The sequence below is a fragment of the Bos mutus genome, chromosome 13 (assembly GCF_027580195.1).
Source record: "Bos mutus isolate GX-2022 chromosome 13, NWIPB_WYAK_1.1, whole genome shotgun sequence".
NCBI classification, from domain to species: domain Eukaryota; kingdom Metazoa; phylum Chordata; class Mammalia; order Artiodactyla; family Bovidae; genus Bos; species Bos mutus.
This window is the reverse complement of record NC_091629.1, coordinates 39,031,164-39,052,025: the sequence shown is the minus strand read 5'-3', so window position 1 is coordinate 39,052,025 and position 20,862 is coordinate 39,031,164. Positions and strand designations below refer to the sequence as shown.

General features: G+C 60.5%; 1 protein-coding gene across 1 annotated transcript; it reads left to right on the top strand.

Moving 5' to 3' along the window:
- The first annotated feature begins 1,898 nt into the window (after positions 1 to 1,898).
- COL9A3 (collagen type IX alpha 3 chain) lies at positions 1,899 to 20,798 on the top strand. Its single transcript, XM_005893989.3, has 32 exons — positions 1,899 to 2,030; positions 2,632 to 2,700; positions 3,875 to 3,910; positions 4,497 to 4,568; positions 5,262 to 5,315; positions 6,434 to 6,469; positions 6,682 to 6,705; positions 6,950 to 7,003; positions 7,334 to 7,387; positions 7,791 to 7,832; positions 8,960 to 9,016; positions 9,395 to 9,448; positions 10,058 to 10,111; positions 10,302 to 10,355; positions 10,764 to 10,817; positions 11,208 to 11,261; positions 11,932 to 11,985; positions 12,528 to 12,581; positions 12,673 to 12,726; positions 12,872 to 12,916; positions 13,036 to 13,089; positions 13,172 to 13,225; positions 13,688 to 13,741; positions 13,847 to 13,918; positions 14,239 to 14,274; positions 14,740 to 14,784; positions 15,994 to 16,026; positions 16,193 to 16,339; positions 16,498 to 16,552; positions 17,011 to 17,193; positions 19,222 to 19,299; positions 20,095 to 20,798. Exons 1-32 carry the CDS (start codon positions 1,953 to 1,955, stop codon positions 20,283 to 20,285), a joined length of 2,055 nt encoding a protein of 684 aa, XP_005894051.1. The 5' UTR covers positions 1,899 to 1,952; the 3' UTR covers positions 20,286 to 20,798.
- Positions 20,799 to 20,862: the final 64 nt, after the last annotated feature.

Below are 20,862 nucleotides of genomic sequence, written 5' to 3'. Positions count from 1 at the left end.
CACTTTTTGGGGCTAGTGTGGGCCATACAGTGACCCCAGGGGTCAGGGTCCTTATCCAGACCATTATCAGGCTCACGTTCAGATGGAAAAGCTTGGAGCCTGGAAGGGGAAGACCCCGTTGGAGCAACCCTGGGGGAGGGGAGTATCTGTGCCCAGCAGTGGGACCTGGCGATAGGCTGGCAGGCCGCTCAGACCCACCTGACCTGCAAGCTTCAGGAAGAGTGATGGCCCAAGACAGGTGGGCAGTAACCCTGGACACTGGCCAGTAGATGTGAAGCCAGCCCCCTGGCCTCTCCCCAGGCCACTGTGGCTATTGGGGCTTCAAGACAGGGGCTGCTCTCCAAGGGAGGGTGTTTCCTGGCAGCAGGTGGGAGGGTCTGCATAGGGCTAGGATGGGGGAATGGGATTCCAGGCACTCGGTCTCTCCTTGACTTCACAGCAAGACTTCCCCAAGTCTGGTCCAGCAGGAGCACTCTGGCGCCCCTGCTGTGTCAGGCATGGGAGTACAGGAGGAAGGGGGGTTGGGTGAGAGGCCGTGTCAGTAGGTGTGGGATGGAGCTGCTTGCCCCGCCCCCAGTCCCACAGCCTCACCCTGCGTCTGTGAGGATGTCCTAGGATGACTCTTGAAGGCAGGAATTTTGGAGATTCTCTTGTCCCTTCCTGATATAATTATCCCTTCCTTTAGAGACAGAGAAGGGGGAGGCAGAGGATGAGATGGTTAGATAGCATCACCAACTCAATGGACATGAATTTGAGCAAACTCCAGGAGATAGTGGAGGACAGAGGAGCCTGGTCGGCTACAGTCCGTGGGGTCACAAAGGGTCGCACATAACTTAGCTACTGAACAAAGATTGGAGGGTGTGGCCAAGCCTGACAAGCGGTTCACAGCTGAACCCAATGGGGAAGGGAAGGGAGGTTCTTAACTGTGTGGTCTACCTCCACGCACCTCCTCCATCGACTCAGAAGCTCTGAGTTGCCTCCTGCAGAAATTCTGAAGCCTTATTTCCCAGGGAATTCTAAAGATTCTGACACCAAGCAGGGGGGAGCTGCGGATTCTGAGCAATCGTAGGTGACCTGGACATTTGAGTGTCCCCCTGCGGGACACTGAGTGCCCCTGGCCTCAGGTGCTGCCCCTCACCCTGCTGTCCCCATGCGTTTCCAGGTGAAGCACAGCTCATCCAGCTTGTGAGAAAGGAGCAGCCAGCCCCTGTCCACTGTTTCTCTCGAGCCTGGGGTCACGGGGGCACTTCCTTTCTCTGTGGGGCCCCCACTTTCCTCTTGGGGTGGCAGTGCCGGGTGAGAGTCCGGCCTTTGCCAGTGCTGGTTCAGGTACATGGACCACTCAGTACAGTTAAAGTTTGGGGTGAGGGCTCCGGTGAGGGGGGTTCCAGCCTGGCAGGCATGGCCCTGGGCGTCTGCTCACGGCAGGGACTGGCATCCTTGGTGGGCCCTGTCTGGTCCCTGGCACAGATGTGTTCACTCTCTCTGAAGGACTTCCTGGGCCTTGGGCAGCGGGGTCCCTCTCAGGACCCCAGGGAGGAGAATGTGACTCGGTCAGCCCCTTGACAGGACCAGGACTGCCCCTTTTTCAAAGGAGCCTTCAGAGTGGGGCTCTGCCTCCACACCCTGGTCCAGGACCAAGTGAGAAAAGAGCCTCTTTCTTTTTTGCTGAAAGGTGTGTGTGTGTAACTCACCAGTCCCAGGATAATTTTAACTCAGAGGCTGGCCCCAAAAATGCCACTGGGTTTCTTTTTTCCCTGGCTGGCTCGGCAGGGAGTGGGGCGATGCAGAAGCCCCCGCCCACCCAGGTGGGCTGGCTGAATGGGGGGCTTGTGCGAGGGCCGGCGGGGCGGGAACTGGCATCTGGCCGGCCCACCACCAGCCCCGCCCGCCGAGCCCAGCTCGAGGCCCCTGCCTCCGCCGCCAGCTCCGCTCAGAGTGCAACTGCAGCCATGGCCGGAGCCCCCACCCTGGCCCTGCTGCTGTTGGGGCAGCTGCTGGCTGCCACCGTAATCTTGACTGAGGCACAGGTGAGCATGGGACCCCGGGCGCATGGGGCTTGCCTTTGAATGCAGCTAGGGTGGGGGTCCATGGCTCTGTGGTCACCTGTTGAGCAGCGCAGCCAGGGAATAAGCTCCCCACTTGCCCCCTGTAGCCAGTCTCCCTGAATCAGCGAGGGAGCCAGGAATTCCGGGGCACTTGGAGATGGCGGGCACAGTCTTGTCACTGCAAAGTTTCCGCACCACCTGGGCACAGGCTCGCCCTTGCCCGGGTGAGCCCCCATAGACACGGGGACACCCTGGGATTGAGTTCAGGGACTGCTCCGTCCTCAACCCAGCGGGTGTGGTGCCAGAGCTGCATCTCCACCAGAGACACACAATGTGGCCTTTGTTCCTCGTGGGCCTCGGACGTGGCCCCTCTTGGCCCAGCAAGGTGGCAGGGGACACTGCAACAGCCCGGGGGTCTGAAGGAGAATGGGGGAAGGGGCGGTGCGGACCCCTGCACAGGTCCGAGCTCTTCTCCGGACTGGGAGGAGGGGCTGCTCTGTCAGGCTAACCCCAGGGCCAACCAGGGGGACCCGCAGTGGGACAGCATGGGGTGCTGCCACCTGATGATGTTTCTCCATTTCAGAAAGTGGGACCTCGAGGCCCCCCCGGTCCCCAAGGGCCACCTGGGAAGCCAGGAAAGGATGGCATTGATGTGAGTTTAGGGGGGATGATGGGGAAGCTTCTGTGGGGTTCTCACTCTGGCCCCAAACTCCCTGAGCCCCAGGCCTGATGGAGAGAGAGTCAACCTCCCAGAGCTGGGGTGATGTTGGGGGTAATGAGCACCCCTGTGGGATGTGAAATGGGACAAATGATCCTTGCTCCTGCTTGCAGTGGACCCCTCAGGGGTTGTCTCCCCAGAACAGGTGGGGTTGGCTGTGTAGTGCTCTTTGGGGTGGAAGTGTGGGCCCTGAGGCATGTCTCTGGGTCCCTGGAGGGCCCACACTCCTCTTTTCTGGAGGTGAAGGCCCAGGCATGGGCCTATGCCCCTAGCAGGGTCTCCGTGGCTACTAGAGGTTGGAGCCAGCCTTGAAGGGGCTGGGGGGCTATCATCTTCAAAGTGCCCCAGCCTAAGTGTGGCCCTGGCCGTGTGGAAGCAGATGAGACCCCACAGCCTGCCCCCAGATCCAGGTGGGGTGAGAGCCCTGGACCCAGAGAGACTCAGCCAGGCCATGAAAGTTAGGGCCCTCCAGACCTCTCCTCACCAGTACTGTTCCCCGGTGGAGCCGCCCTTGGCCAGTTCTCAGCTCCTTGAGTCCCAGGGGCCTGCCCGGCTCTTGATGGCCCGAGTCTCCCTCCTTCCACCCCCTCCGAAGGGCCATTGCCTAGTGCAGCCGTGTTGGGCCCTGGACCCAGGCAGCCTCCACTCCTGGTGGGGCTGGGCCCCTTGCACCCCAAGGCTCCGCAGCCGATAGGAGCCAGGCTCCATTGTTCCCTCTAGGGATGTTTCCACGTAATACCTGGCCTGGAAGCTTTGGGTGGTCATCAGAGGGGAGGGGTGCTGGGGTGCCTTCCTCTGTGAGTGTGGGGGCTGCCACCTCTGACTAGGTTTCAGGCAGGTGGAGGGGTGGGCTTCATGATGCCTCCCATCATTTCTGGGATGTTCCTGTGCCCTCAGAGTGGGCTCAAAAGCCCCAATCTGTCCAGCTAACCCCTCTCCCCACCACCTGCCCTCTCCCCACCACCCACTGCTGTGACTGCCCCTGGAAGGGAGGGGCCCACCGGTGTGGACGACAGGATGAGGGGCTCCATCTTGTCTTCTGGAGCCTCCTCTGCCCCAGCTCTGCTCCCTGGGGACGCTTGGTCACATGGGCATGTCCCCTCTGCAGGGAGAAGTTGGTCCTCCTGGTCTGCCTGGGCCCGCGGTGAGTGTCCTGGCTGCGGTGTGGGCTGTGTGTGTAGGGAGGGGGTGGGGATGTCCACCTTCTAGTCTGGAGGGGAGGGGAGGGGTGGGCCTATAACAGAGGGGTCATTGACATCCCTTCCCATCATGCTGGGCCCTGGGTCACCAAAGGGGAGGGCTGGGAGAAGGGGCAGAGCAGAAAGCAGTGGGAGGGGAGTAGGTGGGACTTGGTGCCTCTCAGGGCAGGGTCTGGCTTTTGAAGCTTGTTCGGGCCAGGGGAGGGGTCAACACAACCCTGCACGTCCAGCTTGTCAGAGGTCCCACAAGTGACCCTCCTGGAGCTGTTCAGGCCAGGAATTAAGGGCTCTAGGCTCACAGAGGGTATCCCAGCCCTTCACTGGGAAGGTTGAAGGGTCCAGGTGATTATCATACAGATGTAGCCAAAGACAGGTAGGGGGCTGCTGGAGGAGGTGCCAGCGAAGGTAGGCAGCTGGGCCAGGGTCTAGTGGAGAGGCCCTCCTCGGGCCCCACTGGAGGACGTCTCTCTTCTTGGTGAAGGCCACTCTCTGGCTCAGCTTCTGTCATGCCTCTGCCCTTTCCCTCCACAGGGACTGAAAGGGGCCCCAGGGAAGCCAGGGAAACCAGGAGAGGCCGGGCTGCCTGGACTGCCTGGAGTGGATGTGAGTGTGCCTGCTCCTCCCCTCCCTGCCTGCTCCCCTCCTCTCCTCGTGCAAGCCCCCACCCCCTCCCGCCTGGAGGGGCTCCATCCCAGCGCCCAGGAGTCAGGTTTAATTGCTGCTCTCCAGCTGGGCCAGCTCAAATAGGAGAGTCTGGCCCAAGAGAATCTCCAGAGGTCCCCCAGCGGGGTCCCTTGGCCTCCGTCCCAGACCCGTCAGTGTCTGGCCCTGTCCACCAGACGACAGCGCCAGCACACAGGAGGGGCGAAAGTCCTGCCAGCTTCTCTGGGAACAAAGGCCCATTATCCAGGCCCCTCCAAGCCCCTGGCGGCTGCATCAGGGGTCCTCAGGAGCTTAAGGCGGAGCCCCAGGACGGGGGCTTTGTAAGCACTGGAGGGGGTCCAAGAGGGGAACTCTCCTGCTCCCTGGGCTTGTCCACTCCAGCAGGGGCTCCAGCTACTGGCTTCCCACAGGCTGCCCCCACCCCCCCAGCACAGCACACCAGGTGGATGGTGGGTGTGGCCAGTGGGGGGAGGTACTAGTCTAGTCTTTCTGACCTCTCTGGACTGGCTTTAGAGAAGGGCCCATGGCTGGCTCTTTCCCCTGGAGGGGCACATCCTCCCTTTTTTTTTTTTTTTTGGGGCACATCCTTCCTGTGTGACCCCTCTAGCCTCCCTCCTTCCATCTGCTCCCCAGGGTCTGACCGGGCAGGATGGACCTCCTGGACCCAAGGGCGCTCCCGGAGAACGGGTAAGGCAGGCACCGCATCCAGTGGCTTCAGCTTGGAGTTGAGGTCCTGGCCAAGGGCAGTCTAGCTGAGCACCGCCTGTCCACAGGGTGGGGGTTCTGAGGACAGCTGCCATGACTGGACTGGCTGGGCCCTGCCCCTGATGTGGGTTGGAGGGGGCAGGAGGGCAGGTGGACACAGGGTGGCACGTTCCCTGTCCCCACCCCATCTGGTCAGAGCTGCCCCAGCCCTCAGACCGTGTTGAGGGGCTGGCATGGGCGGGGCATGGCTGGCCCTTCTCCTCTCGTGGTGAACCACTGCCCCTCTCTCTGAGGGGCCATGGTCATGGCCCAGCCTGTCCCCTGAGTCTGACCAGTGTCCACCAAAGCCTCTTTCTGGTTGATTAACTTCTCTCGTGGTGCTGACAGCAAAGCTGAACCCAACACTCCCTCTCCTTCCCCGCTTTAAGAAATGACCGTTTCCCAGCCCTGGAGTGCAGAGGACAGGGGGCTGGGTGTGGGGGAACCCAGGACACAGCACTGCCTTTGGGAACTGGGCTACGGAGCTTTCTTAGTAGAAACAAGGAAGAGAGAGGCTGCCTGCAGGAGGGCAGGTGCTTGGGTGATGCCAAGGAGGGTTTGGGAGATGGAGGAGGGTGGGAGAAAGTGGGCTAGCTCCAGGCTTTTCTGCTGGGAGCCTGGGACCCAGGAGGGGAGGGCCTCCAGTACAAGAACCTTGAAGTTGGGATGCAGGCAGGAGGAGGTCCAGGAGGGTGCTGACAGGCAGGTGGCTGCTGGAGCTTTGGGACTCTCTACTGTGGGCCAAGGTTGGAGGGCTTCCTGGAGGAACCGGCCATGGAGTTCCTCTGTGTGGCGTGGGTCACACCTGGTGGTCCATCCTGCCTGCAGCAGTGCTCCCAGGAAGGTGGGACCGGTTCTAGCTTTTCCTCTGCAGGATTGTTGGTAAAGGGCTGGACCCAGACCCCTGAGACATCAGAGGTCCCCCCACCGCCTGCTGTTAGTCTTCTGTGAAATAGGAACCCCTCCTCAGGGGAGATGGACTTGGGAGGGAGGGGAATGGGTTTGCATACACTGGCATAGTGCCTCTGCCAGCCCCTCTGACACCTCATTTCCTCCTGCAGGGAAGTCTGGGACCTCCAGGGCCACCTGGGCTGGGGGTGAGTACTGGCGTCTCCTCCTGGTGGGAGTTTGAGGGCCCCAAAGCTCCCCAAATGCAGCCCCTCTGCAGCTTCTTCTGGGGTCCTGAGTGCCATCCGGGCTGTATCCTCTCATCCCCAGTGACTGCCCTACCAGCTCAGGGTGATGGGATGGGTGGTGGGCAACCCCCTCCCGTCCCCAGCAAGCCCTGACCCCATTCTTGACATTGCAGGGCAAAGGCCTCCCTGGACCTCCTGTGAGTACTTACAACTCTCGTGCCCACCCCCCCCACCAAAGCATGCCCACCACACTCAGAGCCAACATGGTTACCAGGTCCCAAGCCAGGGTGAGGGTGGGGCTTGGTGGGGGTAGACAGAGTCCCTGTACCTAAACAGAGCTGGCCAGCCCTGTGAAGGGGATACAGGACAGAGTCTGAACTGCTCTGGGTCCTCAGAGCTCCTTGGGTGCAGACCCCGCTCTCTCACTTCTTACCTTCCCAGGGAGAGGCAGGGGTGAGCGGCCTCCCAGGTGGAATTGGCCTCCGGGGCCCCCCGGTGAGTGGCTGCCAGGACTCCCCAAAGGCAACTATGGGGGAGGGGCTTTCCCTCCCTTTTCCCTCCCTCCTTCACCTTCTCCCTGCACCCCTCCTCTCCCTCTCCTCTTGCTTGTGGTCCTCAGTGGCTGAAGTCCAAGGACAGAGTGGATCTCGGGATGCAGAAGGTGGGGGAGGGGCAAGCAGGTGGGGGGCACCATAAGTGCATTGTCCTGGGCAGGGGGTGGGATGGGGAGGTCGGGGTCGGGGGGCTCGTCTCCGGAGGAGGCTGGTTGCCTCACCCCTGGTGGGGGCTGCTCCTGCTCTTTCTAAGTCATAACCCCTCCCACAGGGACCCTCAGGACTCCCAGGCCTCCCTGGCCCCCCAGGACCTCCTGGCCCCCCTGTGAGTACTGGACAGAGGCTCTCAAGCTCTCGGGCGAGTCTCAGGCATGGGTGACTGCTTGGTGGGTGGGACTCCCTTGTCCCCAGGGTGCCCATCCTCAGGCCCCCCAGGCTGTCAGCCCCAGGACCCATGTCTGCATGGAGAGTCCTGGCCACACCCCAGACAGGGGCTAGGGCCAGGCTGGAGCAGTGCATCAGCTGACCCCAGCTAGTGGGGCTCAGGCCTGGGGACCGCCCCATCCCAAGGGCAGACGGTTTTTGTCATTGTCACGCACTCTGCAGAGGGGCCAGCTGGCACTGGCCACTGGGGGATGAAGGGCCCGAGCGCCTTGGTGGTCTCGCGTGGTGGGTTGTAGGGAGAGAGCATGGACGGCTGTGTCGAAGCTGGCATCTCTGTCTTCCAGGGTCACCCAGGGGTGCTTCCCGAAGGTGCTACTGATCTTCAGGTGGGCATGTGCGGCCTTTTCAAAGCCTTTTGTGGGGGTGCCTGTCTTGGTGGGAGGGGGCCCCATCTGGAGAGCACAGGAAGGCAGGGATGGGGGCTCCCTAGGAATGGGCTCAGTGCAGGCAGCACCAGTTCTGGGTGTAGCATCCCCCCCCACACTGCCCTCTCCCCACCCCCACAGCCTAGCCTTGCACCATCGCATCTCCCTGGCATGCACGGTAGCGCAAATGGAAGTTAATTTAAGCAAAATCACATGTTGACCAATTCTGCTCCTCCTTGGCACAGCCAGGCTTTGCGTGTGAAGGCCAGGTTTTAGCCACGCAGGGCAAGCTTGACCGCCTTGATGGGGCAGACAGAAACTTTCAGGCTACAGTCTAATAGTTGAGCTTTGTCTCTCATGTAAGAACAATGACTCTGGAGGCCTGGGGTTCGTGGGCCAACACCCAGCCTCCTGGAAGAAGCCATTGTAAGTTATTAAACAGAGGGCCTGGCCTGGCCCAGCTAGCCCACTGGTGCCCCTGCCGGCCCTTCTCGCCTCCACCTGTGTCCTGAGGGCTTGATGTTGGTGTCCCTGGGGAGGCTTCAGGGGGTCTTCTGGAAAGAGGAGAACGGCTGGGCCCCTGATGCTAGGGGATCAACTGGGGGGTGATGTCACTGGCTCTACCAGATGAGCTGTGGAATGATCCGGAAGCCCCCACACCAGCCCTGGGCTCGCCGAGACCCTGGGGATGCCCAAGGGTCACACACGCCTCCCTCTGGCACCTCCATGCACCACGGGGACCCCGAGCAGGGCTGGCTGCCGAGCTGTGTGATGAAGGCTCCTTTGTGAAGCCAGCAGCCACTGTGCTGAATAGCTACTTTGAACCTGTGCTGGGCCGAGACATCAGAGCTGGGTGTGTGGAGGCGGCCTCGAGGGGCTGGTGGCTGCGGCCTGGCTCTGCAGTGCCTCACTACACCCCACGGCGGTCCTGAGTGAGGCCCTGTCTCAGCCCCTAGGAGGTCCCCTAGGGGCCGAGGTCCCCTTCACCTGTGCCAAATGGCCCATCTCAGGGCCTCCATGTTCTGACCTCAGTTCCCACTCCTATTCTCTTTGACCGGGAGGGGTCTGACCACTCTGTTTCCCAACAGTGCCCGGCCATCTGCCCGCCAGGCCCCCCAGGGCCCCCAGGAATGCCAGGGTTCAAGGTGAGCAGCCACTGAGGGTTGACACAGACCCCAGCCCACCCCTACACTCCCTAGGAGGTGGCCAGGCCCCCACATGGGCAGAGGTCAGGGGGTGGTGGGGTCACAGGGCTATTGCAGGAAGCAGTGGGGGCTGGGGTCCCACCCTGCTGGGGGTCCTTGCTGTGTCCCTGTCCCCTCAACACTGGTGACCCGCCGGGATAGGGGCATCGAGAGACAGCGTGGGGAAAGCTGGTCTCAGACCCCCATCCCAGTCCTGGCCCAGCACTGCTCCTCCCACCAAGGCCTTGGTTTCCCCAGCTGGCTGATGGGCTGGGCAGGCCTAATTGTTTAGGACTGCTTGGGGGTGGGGCCATGACTGTCTGCTCACTGCTCTTTCAGGGACCCACCGGCTACAAAGGGGAGCCCGGAGAAGTTGGCAAGGATGGCGAAAAGGTAGAGGCCGGCCATGGGGTGGAACCCGGCAAGGGGGTGGGGAGGAACGGGCGCTGGGGTGGGGTTGGGGTGAGGGGTTGGGATGAGTGAGAGGTGCTGGCTGCTTCCCAGGCAGGCAGGTGGGGGCACCCTGACTGAGCGGCTTCTGTGAACCCCCCATCCCCCCATTCTGGGCCTGCCTGCCAGAGCCTGGTGGTTTGGGGCAGGGTCTCTGCACAGACCCCCACCACCTGGCCTCACACAGAGGTTCCCTGAGCCTGGGCAGACCCGCTGCCCTCCCTCCCTCATGGCCACTTCCCTGGAGGACATGTGTCTGTCCTTACCCGCAGACTAGGGCCCCTCTAGCATGGTTGGAGTGGCCAGACTGCCACGTGAGCGGCTGACCCCCACCACAAGGTGTCCGGGGAGGGCTGGGGTCCTTGCTGGGAGGAAGGACAGGGTGAGACCTCTCTGGAAAACGGCCAGTGCCCCCTCGGCCTTGGAGGTACAGCTGTGAGGTCAGGGCAGCGCCCCCCACTGCTAGGGCTTGGGCAGTAGGTAGGGAGAGAGGGCAAGGAGGAGAGCTGGGGCTGGCCCCACCCACCACCACTTTCTGTGCCTCTCTTGCAGGGTGACCCCGGCCCCCCTGGACCCCCTGGTATCCCGGGCACCGTGGGGTTGCAGGTGAGCAGGGAGAGGGGTTGGACAGGTGAGGATGTGGGGTGGACAGCTCAGGGCTGTGAGGAGTGGTCCACCAACTCCCAGGACGGGACTGGGTGGGGGTCCTGAGACCAGGGTCTCCATGGCTCCTGGGGGTGTGCACTCCTGGGGGACTGCTGGCCCGGGCCCTACAGCTCCAGCTCTCTCCCTTCAGGGTCCACGGGGCCTACGAGGACTTCCAGGGCCACTTGGACCCCCCGGGGACCGGGTAAGTCTACAAGCCACCCCCCCCCGCCTACCTGGCCCTTGAGGGGCTATGGGCCAGCCTGAGGTGAAGAGGCATTGGGGGCCACCTCCCGAGGTCAGGTGGGCCCTGTGAGTGTGGGTCCTCACCCATGGCCATGGCAGGGCTGTCTCTAGAGTCCACTCACTGGATTGTTCCCCAAACCGGAGCCTGTGAAGGTTTTTGTGGGTCCAGGGGGTGGGAGGGGCAGATGGGGGGCATTGGGGAGGGGGCTTGGCAAATGTGGGGAAGGGAAGAGGCCTGGGGACCCTAGCGGGGTGCTGATGGGGCCGTTGCTGGGGGCTCCTGGGAGGGCCTCTCCAGATGGACCTGGGTGCTTTGGGGACGCCCCCAGGCTTCTGATGAGACGCTCAGGGTCTTTCTCCTCCACAGGGTCCCATTGGGTTCCGAGGGCCCCCCGGGATCCCAGGAGCCCCTGGGAAAGCGGTATGTGTGTGTCTGCGGGTGGGTGGGGTGGCCCCTGCAGGCCCAGCTCTGTTCTCTCCTCTCTTCTTCACCCAGTCGCCTTCCCCAGACCCACTGGGCTGCCCCAGCCCTTCCCGGGGCTTCACTGTCCCGTGGGCTCACATGGGGGATACATGTGTCACACCTAGGCAGGTACCCATGTGCATGCCTGAGGGGAAGGACTGGGCACGCCTGGCACGGGGTCGAGTTTCCCGAGGAGTCAGCCTGGCCCTCATGGGAGATCTGCGCCCTGTTTCCAGGCATGAAGTGGGTGGAGGTGTGGTCGGGGTCCCTCTGGCCTCTACGACCCTCAGCAAGGTCACCCGCCCCCTACCTTGTTAACTCTTTCCGTGTTCCCCCTTGTCACTGCAGGGCGACAGAGGAGAGAGGGGCCCAGAGGGGTTCCGTGGCCCCAAGGGCGACATTGTAAGTGAGAGAACCTGGGTTCTCTGGGTCCTTCCTGGGCAGAACCTGGTCCATGAGGGTGGGGGAGTCACACAGACAGCAAGTCCAGGGAGGCCTGGGGTGGCTGCCCTCTCCTGGAGGTAGGGGGAGCCCCTGGGTAGTGCCAGGCCCGGCCTGAGGAGAAAAGCCTTCCCCCCAGCCCAGGTAGCTTCCCCAGGAGCCCCCGGCCTTGTTTCCCCTGTGGCTCCTTGAAGCTACTGTCACCTAACAAGCTCCTCTTGGGAGTGGCCAGGCAGGGGCCAGAGGACCACTGACGTCCATCAAGAGGCCCTGGGCTGTGAGGCCTGACCTTGTGCCAGGACTGCCCAGCTGAGAGATGGAGCAACAGAAAACATGACTCTTGGGTTAAGTGACACTGAGATAATCACACATCTGCCAAAATGAACTGAAGTGACCATCTCCAAACCCATCTCATCTTCCCCTGGCTTGAGAGCATCCCCAAGACCCTAAGATAGCTCCTGCTTGATGGGCCTTTTCCCCTAAGGGTTGGGTCTGGCCCCCACAGCTGTCCCCCAGCCAATCCTGAGTCTAGGAAGTGGTGGGCAAGCCTCCTGCCCCCCTCCCAAGACCCAGTGACACATCTGGGAGAGCAGTCCCCGAGGCCTGACTGTGGTCCCTCCGTGTCTCCTAGGGCAGGCCTGGTCCTAAAGGCATCCCCGGCATGTCTGGGCCCGGTGGAGAGCCGGTGAGTGTCCGCGGCTGCCAGCGCATGGGGGGGCAGGGTGGGTGACCTGTGCAGCTCTCCTAACCCTGTGCCCACATTCAGCCCGGACCCACACTTCTTCCTGGCCCCCTGGCTCCTCCCCCACCCCAGCCTGAGAGGACAGGGCGGCACAACCGGTCGTGGGAGGCAGAGCTAAAGGAGGGGAGGGGAGGGAGAGACCCTGGCTGCCGTCCTGCCGCCCTCCCAGCACGTGGTTATGTCTGTGGTTCCAAAATTGGTCTAGCCTGTGGGACTAGGCTCGATCCTGGCCTAGGCTCGATCGAAGGCCAGATCCTGGCTCCTAGGCCTCAGTCTCCTGGTCTGTAAAGTGGGCACAGCAGACTCCCTGGAGTGCTGTGAAGAGTTTGGGTGCATCCTCCCTGCCCTCACCTGCACGATTGGAGGACAGCACAGGTCACCACCTGCCTGAGCCCAGGAGGGTAGACCCACGGCAGGGCAGTGGGGAAGGGCAGGGCCTGGAGGGGGCCCACCGCTCACCCGGCCTCACACTGTCCCATCCCCAGGGCATGCCAGGCAAGGACGGCCGGGACGGTGTGCCAGGACTTGATGGCGAGAAGGTTGGTCCTACCTGGGGGTCTGCAGGGAGGAGGAGGGTGTGTGGGGCATTCAGCCTGCAGGACCCCAGCACGTGTCCCACAAACCTCACAGGGAGAAGCTGGTCGCCACGGTGCCCCGGGAGAGAAGGGGCCCAACGGGCTACCGGTGAGTGCATGCAGCTACCGGGCGGCCATCTACCCCGAGCAGGGGTGTGTGTGGGGTCTCTGCATCAAGGCCAGGGAGGCTGCGGGAGCCCCTCACTCTCAGGGTGCTCTGTCTCTGACCTTATGTGCTGACCTCTGACCTACAGGGTCTCCCCGGACGAGCAGGGTCCAAGGGTGAGAAAGGAGAACTGGTACGTGGTTGCTTTCTCCAGGAGAGGGAGAGGGGAAGATGCAGCCGCAGTCTGGGTCCTGGGGGCAGAGGGGGCCCTCCCCTGCAGGCAGGCACTCAGGGTTCACCCCTCCCCCGCAGGGCAGACCTGGAGAGCTGGGTGAGGCCGGCCCCTCGGGAGAGCCTGGTGTCCCTGTGAGTATCTGCAGCTCTTGCCCCCTACTCGTGTGTGTGTGTGTGGAGCCTGCTGACACCCTCTGTCCCTTCTCGAGTGTAGGGAGATGTTGGCATGCCCGGCGAGCGTGGAGAGGCTGGACACAGGGGCTCAGCGGTGAGTTGGGGAAATGAAGTCTCGGGGGGCAATGGGCTCAGGGCCTGTTTCTCTGTGGGCTGGGGTGACATCTTGGAGGTATGAAAGGGCTGAGTCTGTGAAAGTTGGGACATGGTGGTGGCTGGGCCCCAGCTGTCCTGTCCTTGAGACTCTGGCTGAGGGTGCAGAGGCCCAGCACCCAGCACCAGGCCGAGGGAGCAGCCCCACCTCAGGCCCCTCCACGGACCCAGCAATGATGCCACCAGCCTTGGTGCCCAGGGCAACAGGGGAATTGGTGCCTGGTGCCACGTCCGGCTGATGCACGGGGTCCCAGGGCCTGACCTCTGCTACCTCAGCTGCCCCCAGGATGCCCCCTCCCCAGCAACTGGGCCAGATGGCTTGGGGTCAGTCCTTGTGCCTGCCTGCCCGCCCAGCCCCCAAGGGGAGGCGGAGCTGGACTAACGCTCCCCCTCTGTCTTTCAGGGGGCGCTGGGCCCGCAAGGCCCCCCCGGGGCCCCTGGCGTCCGTGGCTTCCAGGTGGGTGAGATTTGGGGCCGGGGAGCCCAGGTGGGCCAGTCGGGCTTGGGGAGAGTCAACACTGGGCTCCTTTGTGGGGCTGATGAGCTGGGCCCTTGTCTATAGGGCCGGAAGGGCAGCATAGGAGACCCCGGCCTGCCGGGCCCCCAAGGCCTCCGAGGTGGCATGGGCGACCGGGTAAGTGCTGTCCCTGCAGGAATCCCTGCACCCCCACACCCCTCATCCCACCTCCCACAGTTCCACAACACACTCAAAGGCAGTGTTGGTGCCCAGTAGTTAGCACTGGGGGGTCCCCATTGTCCCTGAGACTTGGGGGCTGGGGCCATCAGGGAGGAGGCTAGGGGCAAGCTCCCAGCACGCTCAGGGGCCAAGATGCCAAGTGTATGGGAGGAGCCCATGTGTGCCGAGCTGGTCCTGGCACCCCAGTGGGGGAAGGGCACTGGCCCCCTCCCCCACCCCGCTGTGATCCTCTAACGCTCATCACCCCTTTTGACCAGGGCCCGGGAGGAGCTGCCGGCCCCAAGGGCGACCAGGTGAGACATCAGTGGTCAGGTCAGCTGGGGGGCTGCCACTGTCTTCAGGGCTGGGGGCACCTCCTTCTCTCCCTCCCTCCCTCCTTCCAGCTTTGTCGCTGCCCCCACTCCTGGCCCCCAGGCTGACAACTCAGAGCACCCATGCAGACCGGGGTCAGTTGGCTCCTGGGTACAACAGAGGCTGCCTGTGGCCGGGGGTGATTCTCAGGGACCCTCAGAGTAGGCATGCTCCCCACTGGCTGTCTGGGTCCCAGGAGCAGCACCTTCTCTCTGGAGGGCCCAGGGTGGGAGAGGGGCCCACAGCTCTGCTGCTGACCCCCCAACCCCCTGGAGCACCAAGAGCACCTAAAATGGTCCAAACCCACCTGAGGCTCTGCTCGCTGTCTGCCTGGCACCCAGGCCTGAGTCTTGGGCACGGCTCCCGCCAAGAATGGGTGTCGGCAGCTCGGCACTGTGTCATTTCAGGGCATCGCAGGTGCTGACGGCCTTCCTGGGGATAAAGGAGAACTGGTGAGTGTGACAGGCGGCCTCTTGCCATGGTTGTGGTGCGGGGAGGGCAGCATCTGCAGGTCTGTGGGGTGGGGGTGGGGCCAAGTCGAGGCTGAGGCAGAGGGTGGGACCTGTGCTGTCCCCTGTGGTGGGTCTTCTATCCCTCACCCCCTCTCCACACTCCCTCTGTGACTTTTCAGTATGAACTAGCCAGAGCTGAGGCTGAGCTACGGAAAACGCTGCTTCCACCGAGCTGATAGAACAAAAGGCTGATAGAACTGACAGTCACACTTCGGGAGGTGACTGAAAGGGAACAGTCAGGGTGTCTGGGAACAGAGACCATCGTGGCCGCATGTGGCTAGGGTCTCTGGCTCCGTGACCAAGCCTTTCTTTAAGTCTGGAAACGGCTCAGTCCAGGACCCTCGTCTCCAGCAGAATCTCGTAGCCCAGAGCCAACCTTTCCGGCTGGGGTGCTCGGCACCAGCTGTGGCTGGAGCGGAGGTGGTGTCGGGCTCTCACCGGAGAGCGGCCCGGGTGGAGGAGGGGTCCGGGGCCATCTGGCCGCCGGCTGCTGCCCACTCCCTGTCCACAGCCTGCCAGGCAGATTCCTGGGTTCACAACTGGAGAAGGGGGGGCCTCAGCCACAGAGAGTTTCAGCTCTACCTTGTAAAACAAGAGTGAGAACAAAGCAAACATGGGTGAGAAGTGCACCACTGCTAATGACACTGCTTAGGGAAAATAAGGTGGCTCCCTGATGACTCAGATGGCAAAGCGTCTGGCTGCAGTGCAGGAGACCCGGCTTCGATCCCTGGGTCGGGAAGATCCCCCAGAGAATGAAATGGCAACCCACTCCAGTATTCTTGCCTGGAAAATCCCATAGATGGAGGAGCCTCGTAGGTTACAGTTCCTGGGGTTGCAAAGAGTTGGACATGACTGAGCAACTTCAGGGAAAATAAGTTTAAAAACATCAGTAGCTACAATACAATCTCAGCAATATAAAAATATAAAAAGAATATACAATATTTATGAACATATAAGAAACATACCTAGAGTAAGAAGGAGTAACCCCTGTGGATGCTGTCATGTAATCAGACAGCAGCTTCATGGGCGACTCGCTTTCTCTTCATCCCCATCTAATAACAGGCAAAGCTGGCTCCTGGGGAACTAGTTCCCACAGCCAACAACACGTGAGTAACTGAAGTGCACAACTTCCCTTCTGCTCTTTTCCAGGGTCCCAGCGGCCCTGTTGGCCCCAAAGGAGAGGTGAGTGCCTGGCAGACACTGGCTCCCCGGCCCCCTTGGGGCCCCAGGCTGGCTCTGGGGCACTGATGGCCGTGTGGGTCAGAAGTGGGGAAACTGCCAGCTCCGAGGGAGAAGCCCCTGCAGGTGGCTCGGCCATGACCCCCTCCCTGCTTCTGTTTCCCTCCAGTCTGGCAGTCGCGGGGAGCTGGGCCCTAAGGGCATCCAGGGCCCCAATGGCACCAGCGGCGTAGATGGCGTCCCTGGCCCCCCTGGCCCCGTGGGCCTCCAGGGCGTGCGAGGCGTGCCTGGCATCACTGGAAAACCTGGGGTCCCGGTACGTGTCCCCTGGGAGCCAGTGCTCCTGCATGTTGGGCTCTTCCTGGATCTGGATCAAGTCCTTTCCAGACAATCAGGGTTCCTAGTGTTCGTGGGGGTGCCCCAAAGAGAAGTCAGTGGGCCCAATATGATGATGGATTTGGGGGTGAATTTCAGGGGAAAGAAGCCAGCGAGCAACACATCAGGGAGCTGTGCGGGGGGCTGGTCAGTGGTGAGTGTCCTCCCTCCCACCCCACCCTGCCTGGTCCACAGTGCCTGCAGCCTCACCCACCCCCAGCAGGGTCCCATCCTCATCCCCACCCCCCCTCCCCCCACCCCCAGCCTCCCCCTCCCCTACCCCCAGCCTCCCCCTCCCCCCACTGCCACCCCCCACCCCCAGCCTCACCTCCACCCCACCCTCATCCCCACCCTCCATCACCTTCCAGCCAAGCCCACTGCTGGCATCCCTGGGGTCTGCACTGGGTGGGCTCCTTCCCCTCAGCATTTCTTAGGCCTGTGATTTGCTCCTCAGCATTTCTCAGGGACAGCATACTGACACCATTTCTCACAGACCCAAAGCAGTCACAGCCCTTCGCAGTCAATGAACAAGCTGTCTTTGAAGAGCGGTATGCTCACACTTCACGTAACACACTTCTGATGAATACACGCCTGATCTTTGTTTTCCAAAAGAGCAAATCGCGCAACTGGCCGCGCACCTGAGGAAGCCCCTAGCACCAGGCTCCATCGGGCGACCGGGTCCTGCTGGCCCCCCGGGCCCCCCGGGCCCCCCAGGCTCCATTGGTCACCCCGGGGCTCGAGGGCCCCCTGGATACCGAGGTCCCACAGGAGAGCTTGGAGACCCTGGACCCAGAGGTGAGTGCAGCCCACTCCACCATGCAGCCACACGCTGGAGCCCCCCACCAGTATCTCCATGCAGTCTCCACGTTGAGATGCTCCCTTATGGGGACAGGGTGGGGAAGAGGCCCAGAGGGGAAACTGACACGAGGCCTCAGGGGCCCCATCCTTCCCCTCCCCTCTCCTCTCATCCCACCCTTCCCCTCCCCACGGGCTCCTCTAGAAAAGCCCCAGAGGTTAAGCCATTGCTAGAAATGCCTGGGGTACAGCCCTTCATGCTCTGGGGCCCAGCTCCTTATTAAACCCAAGGGTATGACAACATTTTCCAAAATGTGATGTTCTTCTCAAGTTTCATTAGAACAACATTTGGGGGAGGACAGGCTGAGAAGAATGAGAGGAATGAACCAACAGGAGCCCCATTTATATGTAAGAACAGTTCCTGTAATGAAAACTGGCATGTGTGAACATTTCTGTGGCAAAAGGCAAAAGTTAATGAGATATTGAGAAATGCATCTTAAGAACTAGGAGAGGTAACTTAGAAAGAGGCGGAAACCTTGACCCCCTGCCGTGGTGCCGTCGTCGAGGGAAGCTCAGTGCCCACACAGTAACACGGCTGTGGGAACTTCTGGCCATTAACCTCTTCTAAAAAAGGCCTTGAATACTTGGTTCATTATACATCATCTGCTACCACAGTCTGACTGTCTCAGGTCAGCTAGCTTCCCAGCCCAAATTCAGGATTTAGAGCTCTCATTGCTGCTAGTTCGTTTCAAACTTATTAACCAAATAATTTTCTATTTCTGAAAAACCGTTTAAGAAAAATGAAACTTACTTCTGTGAGTTCCTTTGTTCATCTCTGAGGTTCAGTGTAAATACTTCAGTAGATGAAATCGCTTCTGTAATTAGTGGTGTCGTTTCGTTACTGTAAAGACACTGAGAGTATTTTCAGCGCTAGAGGGCAAACGCCGGCGGACGCCCTTCTCTTCCCGGCAGGCTGAAGGCCACTGTCAGACAGCTTCCTGCTGTCTTGGAGACTTTACTGTCTGCAGCGGGGGATGGTTCCCCCCAAAGACAGACCAACAAGGTTTTATCCAAATAGGGATCTGAGTGCCTTTAAGACTGTTGAAAATAAAATTCAAAAACAGCATTCATCACCTTTATGGATTCTCAGAAAAACAGCATGACAGGACTCAGTGGAGGCAGCCATTCAGCTGCAGGGTCACTGTGCTCCCTGGGGTGCCTGCCTCGGGCTGGGGACACCTGAGGGTTATTGTTTGAGTTAAAAGAGAACATATTCTATAGGTCCTCAGGCAGATGCCACTGTCACTGCTGGGCATCCATCTCCCCAGGACAAAACGAGTCAGGGAGCCGTAGAGGCCGGGGAAGCCCAGGACCCGTGGGAGGCCCTGACTGCCTGGCCCTGGGGCTCCTAGTCCTCTGCAGAAGGTGTGCTACCTTCTGTGATGGGAAAAACAACAAACACCAATTGACAGGAAACTGGTGTCACTGCTTTTAGCGTCAGGCAGGACAGATGCCCCCAGCCCAGCTGTCTGCCTCAAGCAGCATCACTATGTGGACAAGAGGCTGTTTCCCCAGAACATCCCCAGGTCTTGCAGCCAGCATCACACAAGGCACGGGCAGCCCGCGGGCGCTCGCAGAGGGCCTTAGCGCACCTTCCAGACACCAGGGCCACAGAGACCAAAAGCAGCCACGAGTGAGGGAGCAGAGAACAGAGTTCAGGGGGTGTTTGAAAACACCCTAAATAACTGTCAAAACTCATGGTGAACATAGGAATACACGGTAAACGCTCAGATTGAACAAGCTCAAAGTCCGAGAGTGATGTTCTGATACTGGGAGTCACACAAGTGGGTGACGTTGAGCCCGACACTTTGCTGCGTGTCCTTTCTAAATGTGTTTTGATTCAGTAAAAAGCTTAGAAAGCAGGCACCCTGCTTGTAAGCAGGCGGATCACCACTCACCACAGCCAGTCTGTCTTTGAACTTGAATCAGAGCTTCTAAGCATGTGATTATGTCACTTGCTCTTAACAGGAAACCAGGGTGACAGAGGAGACAAAGGCTCAGCTGGCGAGGGCCTGGATGGGCCCGACGGAGACCAAGGGCTGCAAGGTACGAGACCACTGTCATTAACGTCCCACGGGCACATCTGGGGGGCGAGCACACTTCATCGCCTTCTAACAGAACAACTTCTCTCTCTTGGCAAAGCATTCTTAGAGGCGGGGTCAGGAGCTGTTTCAGTAACCACTTTTATATGGAAAAGCTGAATCAATGAATTTATCACCCTGTGTTGAAGTAGATTCAGTTAGATTCTATTCAAGTAAAGCCGTCAGGTATTTCACTTCAGTTCAAACAGAATTTTCTCTTAATTGACCCACGTGTACCCTGGGTGTTGGCAGTTTTCACGTCAAATATAAATGCTCTGCTAAGAGGGAAGAGGGCAGCTCCAGCCGTGTTCCCTTCTGTGCCTTCTGGTTGGGGGATACATGCTGGGACCACCTCAACACACACCCATCAGCACCGCCCGGCTCCTGCTTTCTCCTCTGCTGACCTCCTCTTCCACCTGCTGTCCACCTGCTCAGGTGCCCCCACACATGCCACCCCCGTGGCTACCACCCTCATCAACAGCACCCCCATCCCTCACCCAAGACTCATTCCTCACACGGCACCGACTGACTCACTCCACGCTACCTTGCTAAGGACAGAACCCCGACTCCTGCACCCTGGGCCCATCCTCCCCACGCAAGGCCTCTGCCCTCACTGTTCTCCAGCCTGAGTGCGCCTCCCCTGGGCCCCTCCCAGAGTTAAGAAACGAGCTAGAGAAACACAAGAGTTGGGTTGGCTTAATGGACACTCCACTGATGTCCCCTTTCTGTGTCTCCACTCACCTTCCTGGGGGCTCTCAAGGACCGCAAGGCGTGCCCGGCATCAGCAAAGACGGCCGAGATGGGGCTCATGGAGAGCCTGGGTTCCCCGGCGATCCTGGCCTTCCTGGTGCCGTTGGCGCTCAGGGGCCTCCTGGCATCTGCGACACCTCTGCCTGCCAAGGAGCTGTGATGGCAGCTGTCGGGGAGAAGTCAGGTCCCCGAAGCTCCTAAAACACAACTTCGGGAAGAGTGAGAAAGCGGTGCCAGCAGTGGGCTCTGGAAGGATCGTGGGGACCAGTGGCATCCTGGTATTGATGGGGGACGCCGCCCAGCAAGCCATCCAGCAAGGCTGCCCCTCCTCGTCCTCAGCAGCGACGACTGGACACTTGGTCCCCAAGAGCATGCTTCATCGAGCTGCTGTCAGAAGTGTTCCGTCTCTACATGAATTTACAATGGTCCCTTCAGCTGTAACGTCATACCTCAGACACAGACCAACATTTTCAGAGGGACTGAGGGTGTACACACAGAAGGTTCCGTACAATTCCGAGAAAGAACAGTCAGCAACTTGTTTACATGGCATTTGTGTAAAGACTAAGATAACACTTCAATAAAATGACACATGAAATCTTCAGATTAATGACTGGCCACAGTATTACAAAAAAAATAAATAAAGAATTTAACGTATGGTATCCCTTCCATACAAAGGTCTCGTCTGATTTACCTGCTTCTTTTGTGCACAAACTTTTAACTATCTCTGTTGACAGTATTTATTGAAAGTGACTGTATTGCACTAAAGCCTATTGGGATT